The sequence below is a fragment of the Leptopilina boulardi genome, unplaced genomic scaffold (genome assembly GCF_019393585.1).
Source record: "Leptopilina boulardi isolate dan_hultmark-lab unplaced genomic scaffold, ZJU_Lbou_2.1 LbouV2_172, whole genome shotgun sequence".
NCBI lineage: Eukaryota > Metazoa > Arthropoda > Insecta > Hymenoptera > Figitidae > Leptopilina > Leptopilina boulardi.
Genome location: NW_026137721.1, coordinates 877,713 through 896,326, shown reverse-complemented (window position 1 = coordinate 896,326; position 18,614 = coordinate 877,713). Strand labels below are relative to the sequence as shown.

General features: G+C 25.5%; 1 protein-coding gene across 6 annotated transcripts in view; it reads left to right on the top strand.

Annotated features, from left to right (window-relative positions):
* Window positions 1-18,614, top strand: part of LOC127277611 (diacylglycerol kinase theta) — an 89,980-nt gene that overhangs the window by 23,018 nt on the left and 48,348 nt on the right. For 5 of the 6 annotated variants that reach the window (XR_007842385.1, XM_051298885.1, XM_051298887.1 and 2 more), the window contains exons 2-5: window positions 8,762-8,841; window positions 10,285-10,390; window positions 11,901-12,121; window positions 16,715-16,886. Coding sequence is in view for 5 of the 6 variants with exons in the window: in XM_051298885.1 (XP_051154842.1) it covers window positions 8,762-8,841; window positions 10,285-10,390; window positions 11,901-12,121; window positions 16,715-16,886 (579 nt within the window). In the remaining variant the exon portion in view is untranslated. The remainder of the gene's footprint in view (window positions 1-8,761; window positions 8,842-10,284; window positions 10,391-11,900; window positions 12,122-16,714; window positions 16,887-18,614) is intronic. The other variant, XM_051298888.1, reaches the window with a different exon arrangement.

The window sequence follows — 18,614 nt, the reverse complement described above, 5'->3', positions numbered from 1 at the left end:
TTTTTTTAATTCAAATAAATATTAATTTGTATGAATAAAATTTTTGTTCTGAAATAACTGAAAAAAATGTTTAATCAAGTATTTGGTTATTCACTTTTTTTCTGCACCACCAAATAAATTGGTTTAAAGAACAAAATTTTTCTTACTTTTTAAGCTTTAATAACGCACAAGAAAAATAATGTATTTCAAAATAGTTAACTCACAATTTATTAAACAATGTTTGTTTTCCTTTTTGTATTTTATTTATTGTGAAACGTCTGCTATTGCTGCGCGCGACGTGTGGAAGTTGTCATTCTCGTTATTGAGCAGAAGCTAGTCATTACACTAGCGTAGTAAAAAAACATGTTGTGTAAAAAGTGAGGTTTTTCATTCTTCAAAAATTTTTTTTATGATTTTTTACTGCAAAGTAGATAATTAAAAACCATTCAATGTGATAACCAGAAATTTTTACGTTTCGTTTAATGACAACATAACCTCACTTTTCGCACAACATGCTTTCTACTACGCTAGTGTAATGAATTTCTGCTCAAAATAACGACAACGACAACTTCCGAACGTCGCGCGCAGCTTTAGCAGACGTTTCACAATAAATAAAATACAAAAAAGAAAATAAACATTGTTTAATAAATTGTGAGTTAACTATTTTGTTATACATTATTTTTCTTGTGCGGTATTAAAGCTTGAAAAATAAGGAATATTTTGATCTTTAAACCAATTTATTTGGTGGTACAGAAAAAAAGTCAATTTTTTTTCATTATTTATTGTTGTTTTTTTTTAATCCTTTCTAAAAAAAATACATGACATAAAAAGGTCGAATGGATATATCGAAAACTCTCGAAAAAATTGAACTTTTAATTAAAAGCATGAGGAATGTAAAATCTTAATAAAAGGGTGAAACATATCTCTAGATTTGAAATGTACAGGTGGAGCTGAAGTTGATTTCGTCAAAAATAAGCGCTAATATTTAAATTTTATATTACACCCAAGAAGCACGTAATATAACCTCAATATCAAGGTAATATTACATATAATATTCGTAATATAACGTTGTAATATTACAGTAATCTTACAGTGATCTTAAAATGTCCGCCTCAAGGTAATATTACCGGTAATGTTACTGTAATATTACGCGCTAATATTAAGGTAATATTACAGTAATATTGCAGTAATATTATACCGTAATATTAAGGTAATATTACAAGAGAATATTACAGTAATATTATGGGAATATTTCTTTACAAAAAAAATCTACCCATCCAGGGAATCGAACCCCGAACTCAAAGCACACGAGTCCAGAGTTTTACCAACAAGCCAAATTGACTTATAATATATTTACGTTTTTTTATGCTTTATGAATAACTCAAATCAGTCTGTAATATTACTGTAATATTACTGTAATATTACTGTAATATTACCGTTAATATTACAGTAATATTACCATTAATATTACAGTAATATTTCCGGTAATATTACCTTGAGGCGGACATTTTAAGATCACTGTAAGATTACTGTAATATTACAGCGTTATATTACGAATCTCACGTGTAATATTACCTTGATATTGAGGATATATTACGTGCTTCTTGGGCATATATAAATCTTATTTATCAAAAACACAAACTTTGAAAATGTTTAAATTGCATATATATACAAAAAATTAATCATTACAACACTATTTTACACAAAGTGGAAATAAATTTCGAATCTCCTTTAAGTTTTTTATATTATCCTTTTAGATTAGAGAACAGCTGTTACGTTGTGGAAATGAACATAACCTATTCAGTTAAAGCCGCACCTAATTGGTCGCAATAATTAGCGCGCGATAATTTTAAAATATGTAATTCATTTTAATATAACACTTACATAATATAATATATTATTTTCCTTTGTTATTAATAAATAATTTATAAAAAACAAAAATGAACATAATTACAACTGTAGGTAGTAAAAAATATTGTTTTCAAAGAAATTTTTTGAAAATGATTAGCGCATGAGAGATTATAGCGTAAATAACTCTCTCTTATTTCACATTCATACATTTTTTCTACGAAGCTGAAGTACGCAACGTTTATATAAACGATTTTTAAAGAAATAATTTTTTACAATGAAAAATTCTATAATTTTTTGCCTAAAAAATATTTCTTGTAGTTTTCATTAATCAACAAATTATACAAAAAATAATTTTTAGGCAAAAAATTATAGAATTTTTCATTTTAAAAAATTATTTCTTTAAAAATCGTTTATATAAACGTTGCGTACTTCAGCTTCGTTTTTTTCTTTACATTTTGAATCGATATGAAATAAAAGAAAAAGAAGAAATTAAATCATTTTTTTAAATGAAATAAATAAAATGAAAATTGAAAAAGGAACAGAAGCTAGCGGCCGTCAGAGGTGCTAGTAAATATTATAAAAAAAATGTTTCATGGAAAGGTTACAACGAAAAGTGATAAAAAAAACTCATGGAATGGCAAATATACATATTTTTTTTGCTTATTATATTTTAATATTTGCGAAGATGAAATGAATATTTTTTTTTTTTTTTTTTTTTAAATAGAAATAAACGTTATATGGGTGCGTGAAAGAGTTTAGAAAAAAAAAGTTTAAATGACAATGAAAATTGAAAGAAATCTCTATTACGATTGCGCGATGAAGAGAATCCTTCAAAACGCGAAATTTCTTTAGTTGTATTTTGAACAAATGATGGCGGTTCTTTTGTTTACGATTAATCGAAGTGCTTGAAAGTAGAAGTAAATTAAACGTTCATTCAAATTACTTGAATGTTTATTCAATGAGCTGACCTACATACTGTAAATTAGCAATCGATGAGTCTAGATAATAGCTAATGTATCACATAAATGTAATGAACATCTTAGAAAAAAAATTATCTTTTCATACATATATATATACGTATAACTATTCTGTGAAAACGATATTTTTACTTCAATCATATATTATATGTTTAATTCATAATTAGTATATATATATATATATATATATATATATATATATATATATATGTACAGTCAAACATATTTTAGTTTAATTCAATAATACGTTTTTGCGTTGATAAAATATATTTCATTTAAACATAAATTTTGTTTTATTTAAAGTTAATGTATTCTTGATATGCAATTAAATACCTATATTAAGTTTATATGAAAAATAATTTATGCACTTTGCACACACAGATAAAAAAAACATTAAATTTAATATAAATACAGAATAAACAGAGAATAAATTTTAACTTAAAATTATCTCTGAACAATATACGAAAATTAATTTTTTAGGTTAAGAATTGTGTCAAAATCTTGTTAACATAAAATAATAAGTGGAACATCTAAATTGTGACACTTTTCAGGGATTGGTAGTTTTTCTTCGATACAGGGCGGGGAACTAGAAAAGAGAAAAGCAGGGTGAAGTAGGTGAAAAAAATTTAAAGATATGGCATATTTCGGACGTTCTACTCGAATTTCTGGGGAAATTTACATGCGCCCATTCTAAACGTATTGGGAACGGTGGTCTAGTAACAATCTAGTAACTTTGACCCATTCTCTCCCTCCATTTTGTTTTTTCTACTCTTTCTAACCTATTAATTGAAGAGAGACAAAGAAAGAAAATGGAGGGAGAGAATGGGTCCCCACCAGATGGCGTATTGCAGTTTAGCCGATCCCAATAACCTTTAAGTTTAAATCAAACAGAGATCTGTTAAGCAGAAGAATGAAATCTCGAATCGTAAATCTTAAGCTTTTACATGAGAGAGAAAAGGATAGAAATATCTTTTGTCCTTTTCTCTATCATGTAAAAGCTTAATATTTACGATTAGAGATTTCATTCTGCTTAGGCATATATATATATATATATATATATATATATATTTCTTTGGTCGTTATTCTGAATTCTCGAGTTTATTAAAACCGTTTGTAAAAAAAAATGTATGAAAATATCTGATAAATTTATATTCTATTTTATTTATATATACCTATTATATATAAGAAAATGAAAAATGAATCTTAAATATCAATTTAAAATTTATATTTTTAACGAGTTGTATATTATTTTTTTTTTTTAAACATATTTTCTTTTCGTGGGCAAACATATACTAACAATATGCTGAATTAAAAAACTGAACGTCAGATTTATACGAAGTGTACTGCAGTTTATTTACTAACGACCCAAAGTGCTCATTGTTTTCCTCAGGTTACGAAAAACCCCTCATTACTTAGAATTTCCTGTCTACGTGTACTTTTATTTTTTCGTCATGGATATACAAAAGAGGATATTCTAAAGGGATGTTTGGCGAAATTATTTTACCGTTCTCAATGTTTTCTACCATAAATAAAAAATTGTAATTACTCGCTCTAATTATATGAATTTCTTTGTATTCTTTCATATTCTTACATTTCTCATTTTTCTCAATTTACATGTATTACAATAATGATTTTTATTCTCTTTTTTTTCTTTCTATTAACATAAATAATTTCGTAAAAATAATACTACAATTTTTATATTCCGATTTTTATGATGTTTTTTAAAATAAAATAAATGGCCTATAAAAAAAATATAAATATTATAATGTTTGTGTTTAAAAAATTATATATTAATAATTGTTACATACGATATTTTTAAATTGTTTTTTTAGTAATATATAGTATGAAAAGTATAAATGTATATTACACCAAAAAAGAGACAGATTGTCCAAAAAGCTAGAAAATTAAATTAGTAGTAAAAGAAAACCCGATGTTTTAAAAGCTTTTAGAATTAAAAGGTTAATTTAACTTTGAAATTAGGTCTCTCTGAACATTGCAAAAGTTAAAAATTGAGCGTCTGCAATTTAGAAGCATTCAACTCGGGGGACATTTTCAACATAGTGAAAGCATTTGAAACATTTTATACGGCATTCACATAATTATTTTCTTTTTTAAATATGATTTTTTATAAAATAAAGAAATAAAATTATTTTTAAATAATATATGTTAAATTACAATATGGTATAAATCAAAACTTGGTGAAAATTAAAAATATTTAAGACGTTTACGTTTTTGATTGGCTAATAAAAATTTCCGGTAATATTACCAGCTAATCAAACATGCAGGACTGTTTTTGATAAGTCGCTACCCAACCCTGCCAGCTTGCAATATTTTTAGTAAATATGGGTCTTCCCCCGCGTGCTTTAAATTTTAAATATACTAAATTTTGACGAAGCTGAAGTACGCAACGTTTATGATAAACGATTTTTAAAGAAATAATTTTTTAAAATGAAAAATTCTATAATTTTTTGCCTATAAAAAATATTTCTTGTAGTTTTTATTAATCAACAAATTATAAAAAAATGTCAAAAAATTACAGAATTTTTCATTTTTAAAAATTATTTCTTTAAAAATCGTTTATCATAAATGTTGCATACTTCAACTTCGTAAATTTTGTGGTTATATTATGTTTTATTGTACAATATACAAACTTTGTGATTTTACAGTCACATGTAATTGTAAAACGTCAGGCGTAGGAAATTTTGTCCGATCACTGCGTATGGACAAAATTGACCAATATTTCCTATGTCGGACATTGTAGAATTACATGCGACAATAAAATCACAAAGTGTAAATATTGTAAAATAAAAATGTTTTAAATTTACAATTTATGATTGAATACGGTAGCTTTTTATGTAGTATTTCGCCTAATTTAGAGGTTATGTTTGCCATTCATAACCCAGTGGGGCCTCTTATGATCCGACGACCTTGGATTTTAAGATTATGTTCGTTATTGACTATAACCTCAAACCTTACAGCCTATTGACTTATATCACCTTGAATTTTAAGGTTATGTTTTAAAGAATTGTATTAAATATTTTTTAAACGAATTTTCATTTTTCGAATTGACATTTAACAGAATTTATTTTTGAATTATTTTTTTTCTCCCTTTATCAACATTTTATTTTAAAAATTTTAATTTAACCGAATTTAGCAAAATTCTCATTAGACAGAATCTTAAGTGATTTGAATTTGTCAATAACAGAATTTAAAATTCACCTAAACTTATTTGCACGAATTGTTATTTCATGTAGAATTCTTAAAGCGTCGAATTTCCATTTGTCCGAAACACAAAAAAAAATTTTTTTAAATTAGTGCCTAAATCTTTCCTGTTGATTATTGTTTCAAATAAAATTCGATACCTAAAAATTTTGTTAAGTAAAAATACATTTAAAAAGAAATTCTGTCAAATGAAAATTCGTTTAGAAAATAATTATATATGTAATAAAATTCTTTAAAAGAAAAATTCTAACCATTGATTTTTATGGGAAATTCATGCACCCTGAGAAGTTAAATCAATAAATAATAAGAAGAATTGTCTGAAACGGAGGATTCGAGATGTGTAATGTATATTTTATGATGATTCCTAAATGTGCGAGAGAATATACCCGAAATGGAACAATAATGTCTATACATATATATATAGTATATGGAATTGAAAGATGAGACATTGAATCAAAGTCAGTTCATTTCATCTGGAAGTGAATATACGGAGTATCGGAGTTTCCTTTGGCGTGATGTAATCTCGGTGACATAAATAGGTGTAAAATAGAGAGGCGATCCTGTGCGCATTCGAATAAGGGCGTGAAAATCAAAGAAATAATAGGTCGCTATACGGTGAGAAAGCGTAAATACCCCCTACGTTCTTTCGGTCGGCCTACATTCGCTTTGTCAATAAACTCTCCACGTTGGTTTTCACAAATGCCTAGCTTTCTCACTTAGTGTTTGCAAATCGTGACATTTCCTGTATGCATTTATAGAAACTTTCTATACCTTGTCATTTTCCTTGACAGTTACTGGGATTATGTGTGTGTCGCTGTGTGTAAACGCTGGTTTCACATAACGAACGCACACGCGTCGCTTACCTCCATATATATATATATACAATATTTTTTCATCTGTATATAAATATGTTTTTTTTATATTTCACACACCGTGAGAGGAATTAAAATTTTTTTTCTAAACTATTCTGCTTATTAATTCAATAATTACTTTCATTTTCATATTGAAATTCATGTTCCTGTGCAGAAATTTGTCGTGGCCTTTCTACTGTTGAGACGCATGAATAATTCCTAAAATTAATTTGATAGAATTTTATTAGATAGAATTTTATTTTAGCCGAATTATTTTTTAATAAAATTTACTTTAAACAGAATTTTTATATAAGTGAACATTTACTTCACAGAATTTCTATTTGATCATCAAAATGATCGAATTTTGATTTGTAAGAATTTTCGTTCAACAGAATAGCCATTTAAGGGTATGTGGGAACCTCCCACGTGACCTGCTAGTATGGGAATATGTGTTTTGACGTTTCACTCTAAAATGAGAAAAGATTTTTGTCTAAAATTTTGAGGGATGATAGATTAGGGTATAAGGAATCTCATTGTTCTCCGAAAAATACATAATTTTGAGTTAAATTATTAAAAACTGATGTTTAAAAAGTTTAATTTTTAAACGAAAATGACAACAAAGATGGCGGCGCATACACAGACGTTGCTTGAGTGTGTCAGTGCTCCAGTAATGTATCGAAAAAAGCTACCATTCCCTGCAAAGTTTTCACAATTCGGATGTTCCACGGATTACTTTTTACTTTTTGTCAATTGTCAATAAGAATTTGACATGATTTTTAACCTAAAAAATTATTTTTCTTGTTTCGTTATAATGTGTTAATGAAACATATTTTATCATCAAAAATATATTATTATTATTTAATTATAAATATATTTGACTATTCGTGCGTCTCTATTTTATTTTACAGAACGTTTATTTGTCCGAATAAATATCTGACAAAAAAATTTTGTGCACAAATTTTCTGAAAAATATTTATTCGGACAAATGAAAGTTCTGTAAAATATAAATTCGGCGTTTTAACAATTCTGTAATATAGAAATTTGGTTAAATGGAATTTCTGTTAAATAATCATTCGAACAATTAAAAATCCAATTAAAAGTAAATTGTAAATAATAAAATTTTGTTAAATAAAGATTCTAACAAATTACTTTTAGAGTTTATTCATGCGTCTCATCAGTATTTTCATAAATTTAATTACCATTTAACAAAATTTCCAAATAACAAAACTTTTATTAAAGAACATTTTTATTCCAACTAATTTTTATTTAGTTTCACCGAAACTCCATTTGACCGAACTTTTACTTCTCCAAATTGTCATTTAATAGAACTGTTAAAAGGTCGAATTTACGTTCACATATCACCTCCATGAAGTTGGCGTCGACACTCAGCGCAGAAAATTGTTTTTCACAGGACCAAATGTATCAAATTATTTTTTTTTAAAGTTTTTAATCCAAATAATGCCTTGAGAAATATTTTTAAAGATATTATGTGGTCCCAAAATTTTTTTAAAAATAATTTGGTATTTTAGCCCCGTGAAAAATAAATTTCGGCACTGAGCGTCGACGCCAGCTTCATGGAGGTCACATATCTGATCATATACACCCAAAATATTTCAGCGGGAGTTTTAAAATCCACCAATCATAATTTTATTGATAATTTTTATTGGTAGATTTTAAAACTCCCGCTGAAATATTTCGGAGAGATGTATGAACGGATATGTGAACGTTTAATCAAATTCGACTAACCACTCGCAGACTAAAATTCAAAGGTTTCAGTGTCAAAATAAAAATTTGCTCTTGATTTAATAAAAAATAATTTATTAAGTAAATTGTAGATTAATTAATATTATATATTATTAATATTTAAATTATTTGTTTTAGTTTGCAACTTCGTGGTGCACGACCGCTGTCTCAAGGCCGTCGTCTCTCCCTGCTCCAGCATCGCGGCAAGCCTGATAAAAGTACGTATAAAAGTTATAATTACATCATCAGATTAAAAGTTACATGGTTGTGAAATTCATATTTATGATTAATTATAAAAAAAACAATAGACCTTTTCATGCTGATCATTTTGTCCTCTTCCAACTCATGCGTCATTGTATGCGCTAGATAAGGACAGAACGATCAGAATGAAAAGGTCTATTTATTTGAGACAAAAAATTATTTGCAAAAATTTTTATTTATAACTTGTTCATCCTATTCTTCAATAAATATTGCAAGGAACAATTTTTTGACAAAAATTTCATAGAATTTTTCATTTAAGACCATGTGGGAAATTCTCACGTGACCTACTATGAGAAAATGTGTTTTGCAAAAAAATAAATTTTCTTTAACCCGGCGAGACTAAGGTTCAATTTTGTAACACCGTGACTAAGGTAGGGTAAATTTTACCCTATAATGATTTTCTGTTTCTATATTTAAGAAAAGCTTAAAATCATGGAAATTTTTTAACAAATTTGTTTTATATTGTCTAGTAATGTAATTTATTAGTGTCACAACAAAATTTGCATTTATATAAAAATCGCAGTAAAATTCAGCATTCCTAGTTCAAACTATCGAGGAATAAAAGTTTCATAGGGTAAAATTTACCCTACTTTAGTCACGGCGGGTTAAAATCAGAAAAGATTTTGGACTAAACTTTTCAGGGTTGATAGAGAAGGTTACAAATCACATCGTTGTTCTCCTGAAAAAAATAATTTTTAAGAACTAAGTTTAAAAACTGACAAAAAATATGGTGGCGAATACACAGACGTCGCGTTAGTGTGTCAATGGTCCAGGGGGAGCGCCACTATGAACTAGTGGTCGATGGATGAACTAGGAAAAATCACAAGCCCGGAATGCAAAACCAAAAATAATGAGAGTGAAAAGGATATCTATATCTTTCTTTCTCTTTTGCACTCATGGTTTTCTGCTTTGCTTTCTGCATTCGCACCATAAAGGCCTAAGCACAATAGCAACGTAACCGGAATCGTAATTGCAATCGCAAACGGAAGAATTAGTAAGAGAAGAACAACAATATATGACTATCCTTCTCTAACTCATTCTTCCGTTTACGATTGCGATTGCGATTACGGTTACGTTTCTATTCTACTCAGGCCTTAATGGGACTGCGCCCTGATAGTGGGATAGTAAATTTCTTTATCAAAAATGTTAATCCCAAATCTTTTTTCATTTTAGAGAAATTTAGGAGTTCTAAAAACTCTTTCACATATTTTTTTAAAAAATATTTCTTTGAAAATCATTGATTATCAACGTTGTGAACTTTATTATTATGAATTACTTAAAAATTTTTAAAAAAATATATAATTTTTTCGATAACTGTCAAAAGTAAATTTATTTTAAAATAAAAATAATATACAAAGGAATTAAATTTAAATAAAAATAATAATTTTTGGTTATTACAGAACCCGGTTGCACACTGTTGGTCCGAACAGGTAACACATAGAAGAAAATTTTGTAACGTTTGTCGAAAAAGGCTCGATGATCATTCGACGTCAATACACTGTGAAAGTAAGTTTGAATTTTTACTTTTTTAAAAATAACAAATACATTAATAAAACAAATTTTTCGTTCCATTGAACTTTCAGAATTAGGAAGAACACATAATCAAAAGTAATAGCAACTACGTATTTTTTATTTTTAAGTCAAGAAGCAAGTTCTAATTAAAAAGTATTTTGCAGTGAAAGTGTAAAAAATTTTATTTTTGATACACAGTAAACTTGGTTGTATCTTTTTCTATTGCAACCTTTTGTTGCACATAAGTTATATCAAAAAGAGATCGTTTTGTGTATCATTTTTAGAAATGATAGACGAAACGGTCTCATTTTTTGATGCAAAAAATTGAATCAATTTATATCAATCATGGCCGAATTGAATCGACTCAAAATTAAACGAATTTTTTTCAGATATTTTGGTAATAGTACAATTGCGGAGACCATTTCACTATTTAATTTGAAAATGAAAATAACAGAAAATCAAAGACAATGTGCAATTCGATAATTAAAAAGTGACAGCTTAGAAACATAACCTAAAATGCATGAGAAAAAATTTGTCGATAAAATCAATATAGCCGAGCTTTTTAGAAGGTAGATGGCAGTTTTGTTTTTTATAAAAACGATTCAGAAAAAATTTAAAGAAAGAAAATAGATGAGTGCTGCCATCTACCTTCTAAAAAGCTCGGCTATATTGATTTTATCGACAAATTTTTTCTCATGCATTTTAGGTTATGTTTCTAAGCTGTCACTTTTTAATTATCGAATTGCACATTGTCTTTGATTTTCTGTTATTTTCATTTTCAAATTAAATAGTGAAATGGTCTCCGCAATTGTACTATTACCAAAATATCTGAAAAAAATTCGTTTAATTTTGAGTCGATTCAATTCGGCCATGATTTATATAAATTGATTAAATTTTTTGCATCAAAAAATGAGACCGTTTCGTGTATCATTTCTAAAAATGATACACAAAACGATCTCTTTTTGATATAACTTATGTGCATCAAAACGTTGCAAAGATTTGATGCAATTTTTGGTCTCAATTTGATACTTTTAGGAAAACTGTGTGGCAAAATACAGAATTACTTCTAAATTGCAGTATTGAACCAGTACTGAACGCCAGTACTAAGCCATTACTAATGACCAGTACTAATAAACGTTATCATCCCAAACATATGCCAGTATTGGTTCAATATTGGCGGTCAGTACTTTGCCAGTAATTGACAGTACTGGCGCAACTCTGTGCCGGTTGTAAATTTTTGCTTGGGTTATATTAATATAAAGAAAATTACATTTTTTTTTGTGTGTTTGTTCAATAATTATACAGAGTGATTTTTATGTTCCGCACCCCTTAAATTTTTTTTTAATTCCATAATTTTTTTTGTCATTTTTTAAACAAAAATAATGGAATTAAAAAAAAAATTAGGGGGTGCGGAACATAAAAATCATACTGTATATATATACTATACTATTGTGCATATTGAAAAAAGAAATTATAAAAAACAAAAACATTGTTTGGCTTACAGTTTGCGAGTACTTCGTTCACACAGATTGTCAGGATTTCGCGGTAGCAGATTGTAAGGAGAATGCAACGTATTTACCTGGGAAGGATTTGGTTTCAGTGAAGCATACGCATCACTGGCGCGAAGGCAATCTTCCCACTAATTCCAAATGCGCCATGTGTAAAAAGAGTTGTTTCTCCATTGAGTGCCTCGCTGGATTTCGTTGCGAATGGTGTGGAATGACGGTAAATAAATTATTCATTTATTTATCTTATTCATTATTTAAAGTAGCAATTTTTTTTATCCACAGTTATTTCAGAAAACATACCAAAAATTCATAATTAATAATGTAAAAAAAGAAAGAATTTGACGATGATGGTTTTCGAACTGGACCGGCATTTCTTGAATTTGAAGAAAGCAAATTGACGAATAAAATCGATTTCTGAATTCAGAAATTGTATTGGTCCAATTCGTAACACTTTTTAAATATGAAAATAAAGAAAATTAAGCTGTACAGGGCACTAAAAAGCAAATAAGAAATGTGATAATGCTTATACTAATGAAGGTGAAAAAAACTATAATTTGTCAAGTGATTTTGTCAATATTAAATAAAATAAGGAGTGTTAAAAATGTGACGTGATTCCAATTCAAAAAATGATGAAACTTAATTTCTCTCCAGTTTTTAAATCATTAAATACATTTTTTAACATATTGAATTTTAATTTATTTTATATTTACAATTAAAAATGTTAAAAACTTTTATATTCTTTATAACAAAAATTATGGGGAGGCACCACCTCCAATTTTAACCTATTTAAATTATTAAACAAATTTATATTTTTTTCTGACATCATTTGAGTCCTAAAAACATGCAGAATTGTAAAAAAAAATAAAATTTTAAGTTTTAATCATTTTAGAAATTAAAGTCTTAAAAAATTAATATTTTAAATATCTATCTTCTTTCACAATTTTGACTATTTTTCATCGCCAATTTTTTCTCACGCTTTTTTTTCAAAAAATACAAAATTCTAAAATTGACCACCTTATATGTTTTTAGAACCCAAATGATGCAAGAAAAAAATATATAATCTCATTTAATAATTTAAATTTAAGTTGGTCAAAATTGGGGGTGATGCCTCCCTTTAATCTAAAAGATATTTAACCAGAAAAAATACCATAAATTTTTGAAAAAAATATTTATTAATATTATTCTATTAAAATTTTCTAATTTCAAAAAGAGATCTATTTAATCAAAGTTTTTCTATGACATTAAAATTTTATTTTTTGTCATTGGTTACAATTAAAATTTTTTCCATATTTTGAAAATACAACTGTGTTAAAAAAAAAAAATGTCAAGTAATTAAATGTTACATTTTATAAATATTATTTTGAAAAATAATTCTTTTTGTTTTTCTGCAGATGAACAATTATTATTTTAATAATTAAAATTATATTTGATCGAAAATGAAATATCATTTTAATTATTATTAAAGTACAATCGAGTGATGAATTGGAAAGTTATAATTATTATTTTATATGAATGTGAATTAATATTGTATAACAAATATTTTTCCATTTACCTTCATTTATATATGTATATATGTATATATATATATATATATATATATATATATATATATATATATATATATATATATATATATATATATATATATATATATGTATATATGTATATATATATATATATATATATATATATATATATATATATATATATATATAACATTTTGATATAAATAATAAAAAAAAAATGATTTAAAAAATTTTTTTGGACAAATTATTTAATAAAAAAATATTATCAAACGCATTTTAAAACTTTTTGCAAAATCTTCTTAATATTTCCATGTCAGTATTAATAAAAAAAAATGTTTAAACTACCCGAAAGAAAAAAAAAATATTAAACTACGTGGAATTATATTGTATCTAAAAAATTCTATTATAATCATAAATTAATTATATATTTTTGGAAAATAACAAAAATAATAAAAAACCAATAATAATAATTATTAAATAAATTGCTAGAATAAAATGATTTAAAAAATTTTCCTTTTTCTTAACTATATTGTTAAAAAAGATTGAAAATTTAATTTTTATTTGTAAAAAGCTTGTTTGTTTACATTTTTAATGCACAAATTTCTTTCATTCAAAGAAAATTTTTTTGAATCAAAGAAATTTTCTTTAAAACTAAAAAGCTTTTTTTGTTTCAAAGAAAAATTTATTTTGAATGAAAGAAAACAAGTCAAAGAAACTGGTTTCTTTAAATCAAAGAAATTTTTTCTCTGGGTGGCACTTATCACATATATATATATATAAAATTAACAATAAAATAATAATTTTTCATCTGCAACAAGACAAAAATTATGTACCTATATTTTAAATATAAAAAGTTCTAATTTTTATAATATTCAATTAATTACATCAATAATAAAAATTTTTTTAAATTTAGAAAATTTTTTAAAAATTGTAATAACAAAACAAAATGAAATATAAACATTAGTATCGTGAAAGTCATGTAGTGAAGACAATAATTTTTAACAAGAATTTTTCTTCCCCTTTAGATTTATATCTAAGAATATTCTGTATTATGACATTTTTTGTATAGTTTTATCTGTGACTGTGTGACGTTTTTATGTTTTTACATATTTTTTTTATCTATAATTTAAAATTGTATAGATAATATCCTATTCAGGTAACAAAAATTTAAATTTTACAATATAGTGCAACTTTTTTATTATATGCATTAAACTATTTTCTTATTTATATGGAAAAGAATTTTTATTTTCTTCTACAGATTAATAATTTACATATGCAAATATATAGTAGAAACAAGAAACATTGTTTAGCATCATTGTTTTTTAATTATATAATTGGTATGACATTTTTATTTATTTTATTCGTTATACATATCTATGTATTTTTATTTTTTAATTATTTATAATTTTTGTTTTCATATATGTAAAGAAATGTTTTTTTTTTAAGTTTCCGAAGAGAATGTAATATTTTTGTCGAAAGAAGCTGAAGTACGCAACGTTTATGATAAACGATTTTTAAAGAAATAACTTTTTAAAATGAAAAACTCTATAATTTTTTGTCTAAAAAATATTTTTTTTATAATTTATTGATTAATAAAAACTACAAGAAATATTTTTTAGGCAAAAAATTATAGAATTTTTTATTTTAAAAAATTATTTCTTTAAAAATCGTTTATCATAAACGTTGCGTACTTCAGCTTCGTTTTGTCGAAACGGCTTTAAATTTATACATTATAAATAAATAATAAAAAGTCGTTTAGGACAAAACAATAAAATATATTTTTTTATTAATATTTGCAATCGAGTGTAATATTAATTTTTTTTCATAATCTTTTTTATTGAGTATATTCACTTTTTCTCTTTTGATAATAATATATTTTTCATTTTACCTCATTTGCTTGAAAATTTCATATATATATATATATATATATAAAATTATGCATATATTCATCAGAGAGGTTTCCCGAGTTGAGTAGATTTTAAGAACAAAAAACGATAAAAAAAGAAAAAAAAATTTTTTTTTCTCTTTCGGAATTGAAGAAGAAAGTGCAATTCTAAATTTTTTAACAATCCATTTATATTTTACGAATTTTATACGCCAAGTATGTGAAATGATATATAACTTCTGGAAGCCGTTCTACTTTTCTTTTTAAAGTGTTTTCAGTTAAGGTACCTATATATACATATATAGGTACTCAAAAGTTTAAAAATTTTCATTTATACCATTTATTTGCAATTGTTTCCTATATTTCATTTTTAATACTTTTTCACACAATAGCTGGCGCAAGAAATAAAGAAAGCAGTGAAAATAAAAATTCTACTCAGGCCATTGTATCTCCAACTAAAAATTTCAAAAAAAAAAAAAAATTCTGAATTAAAAATTTTGCAATAATTTTATTTTATTGATATCATTTGAGCATTGATTCTAGTAAAAAAAATTTCCTGCTTTTTTTTTAACGGGAAAAAACGAAACTGAAGTACGCAACGTTTATGATAAACGATTTTTAAGGAAATAATTTTTTAAAATGAAAATTTTTATAAATTTTTGCCTAAAAAATATTTTTTTATAATTTGTTGATTAATAAAAACTACAAGAAATTTTTTTTTGGCAAAAAATTATAGAATTTTTCATTTTAAAAAATTATTTCTTTAAAAATCGTTTATCATGAACGTTGCGTACTTCAGCTTTGTGGAAAAAATTATTATTAAAACTAAAGATACTTTTAAAAATTTTTAACGAAGGAAAATTTTCTTCAGATGTAAATTCAGTTAATAATTGAGCAAAAAATAGTTTTTATTATAAACAAAACGAGTTTCTACAAAATATGAAATAGGATTCATGTCACTGATTAAAATAAATATACTTTAATTAAATTTATTTTAATTGAACCAATTATATATATATATCTACGGAATACATATATAATTTTATTAAACTTGCTTAATTGGTGTAGAAAATAAAATTAATTACAAATGCATTTAATTGGATTTATTATATCAAAAAGAGAGTTTGTTGTAATTTTTATTAAAATGCAACAAATATTTTTAAAAAATTAAATTATTTACATTTATACTTTTAATATAGATTTTTATTATTATTATTATTATTATTATTATTATTATTATTATTATTTAAAGATAAGAAAATATAAAGTTTTCTTTATATGAAAATTCGTTGAAAATAGCAAAATTTAAATTTAAGACAATTATTTATAATTTTCTTTTTAATATGTGATGCGAATGTAAAAAAAAAAAAAAAAAAAATTAATTTTTTTCCTGTTTTAGTCGCATGCCGGTTGTCATAAAAATATTCGTGAAGAATGTACTTTCGGAAGTTTAGAGAAGATCTATTTGCCACCACATGCGATCAGTATTCCACGAACCGAAGTACCAATGGAGGCAATCATTGGAGTTCAAGTGAGACGAAAAGAAAACATCACTCGTGAGTATTCATGTCGTAAGTGTCTCTTCAATTTTTTATTATACTTAATTATAAATCTCACAATATACAATGTAGATATTATATATAAACACTGAGAAATCAATTTTAAAGTACTTTTATTATATTTAATTAAAATTTTTATCCATATTAATATTTAATAATATTATTGAAATTCTTTATAAGGAGAAATGGTATACGCATTATAAAAATGTTGAGAATTTCTTGCAATTTTGAAAAATTACTTTTATATTTGAAAAAAGATCAAATTTTTTGACTGTACAGATTAAAATTATATGTAAAAGCTTAAAATAAAAAAAAAAATTATTTTTCCTAAATGTACCAAATTTTTTTGCCAGAACACCATTTCTCTTTTTAAATTTGAAAATTTAAAAACTACCAAAAACAGAAAATAAAAAAAGAAAAATTGAAATCGAATAAAATCAGAGTATTTAAAAATTGAAAACTTAGTTTTATTTTTAAGAACCGAGAATCGTTTGAAAACTTTTATGAAAATAATTTAAAGTTACCTCAAGTACTGAAAAAAAAAAATTCATATAACGCAATTGTTCAATTAAAAATATGATTCATTTTGAAAAATTTAATTATAAAAATATTATTTTCATATATACGACTTGCATTATATATCGACCCATTTTTGCTTTTTCATATAGAGTAGAATTTATTTTACCAGGACAAAAACTGTATTCTTTATAAGTGTCCTGACGCGGTGAAAGGGACCTTACGGTTCCAAAGCAAATTTCACAGGAGAGGCGCTCGAAGTGTAGCACGAAAATAGACATTTGAGTAGTGGGGACGTACAACTGCAAATCAGCACCACTGCTCACCACTACAACGCTACACTCATATGTCTGTGAGCATGCTACCTTCGTGCATCTTCGGCTCTACCATATCTTGTACCTCCCTACTCTTTCTAAGCTCTGATGTAAACATTGCCCTGGGCCCGGCAAATGGATTCATTTTCTATTAAAGTTAATCGATTAATTTTGATTGACAAAATAATACGTAAATAACTTGAAATATCTTGTTCGGATTTGTCGGATTAATTAGATGAGGGCGAGCTGATTAAGAAGCATCTCCATTTTTAAAAGTAATTTTGTGGTTATAAAAGTTGGATTTTTGACAGAAGTGGGGACAGACATTGAATCTATGTGTCAGTGGCCCAGAAGGTGGCGCCAATTCTAGCTAGTGGCCGCTGCTGAACTAACTTACCCCAAATTACTCCACTTTAAATCTTTAATAAAATAATTTCCTCACAATATTATTGCAAAAATAATATTCCTCTATTATTCCTCCAAATGCCAACTCGAAATACTTTATCCTTTAAAGATGAGAAGAAATTTACGAAACCCTTTTTTGACAATGTTTAAACATTTTTTTAATAATTATTTATTAATTCTCTGAAAATCGTTGTTATCAAATAAAATTAATTTTTATTATTTATTTTATCAACAGAGAAATTTTCAATTTTTACTTTTCTTACAACAGTAAAAATAACATTACTTTTGCTGTATAAATAAGTTATATGTCTTGAATTTAAAATATAAATTATTATTATTATTATACATTATTAAAATAATGAAAATCTAATAAATTGTTTATTGCAATTTTACTGGCTTTAATATGAGATAAATCCATTTTCCGGGCCCAGCGCAATGTATACATCAGAGCTTAGAACTAGTGGGGAGAGACAAGAAATGGTAGAGCCGAAGATGCACGAAGGAA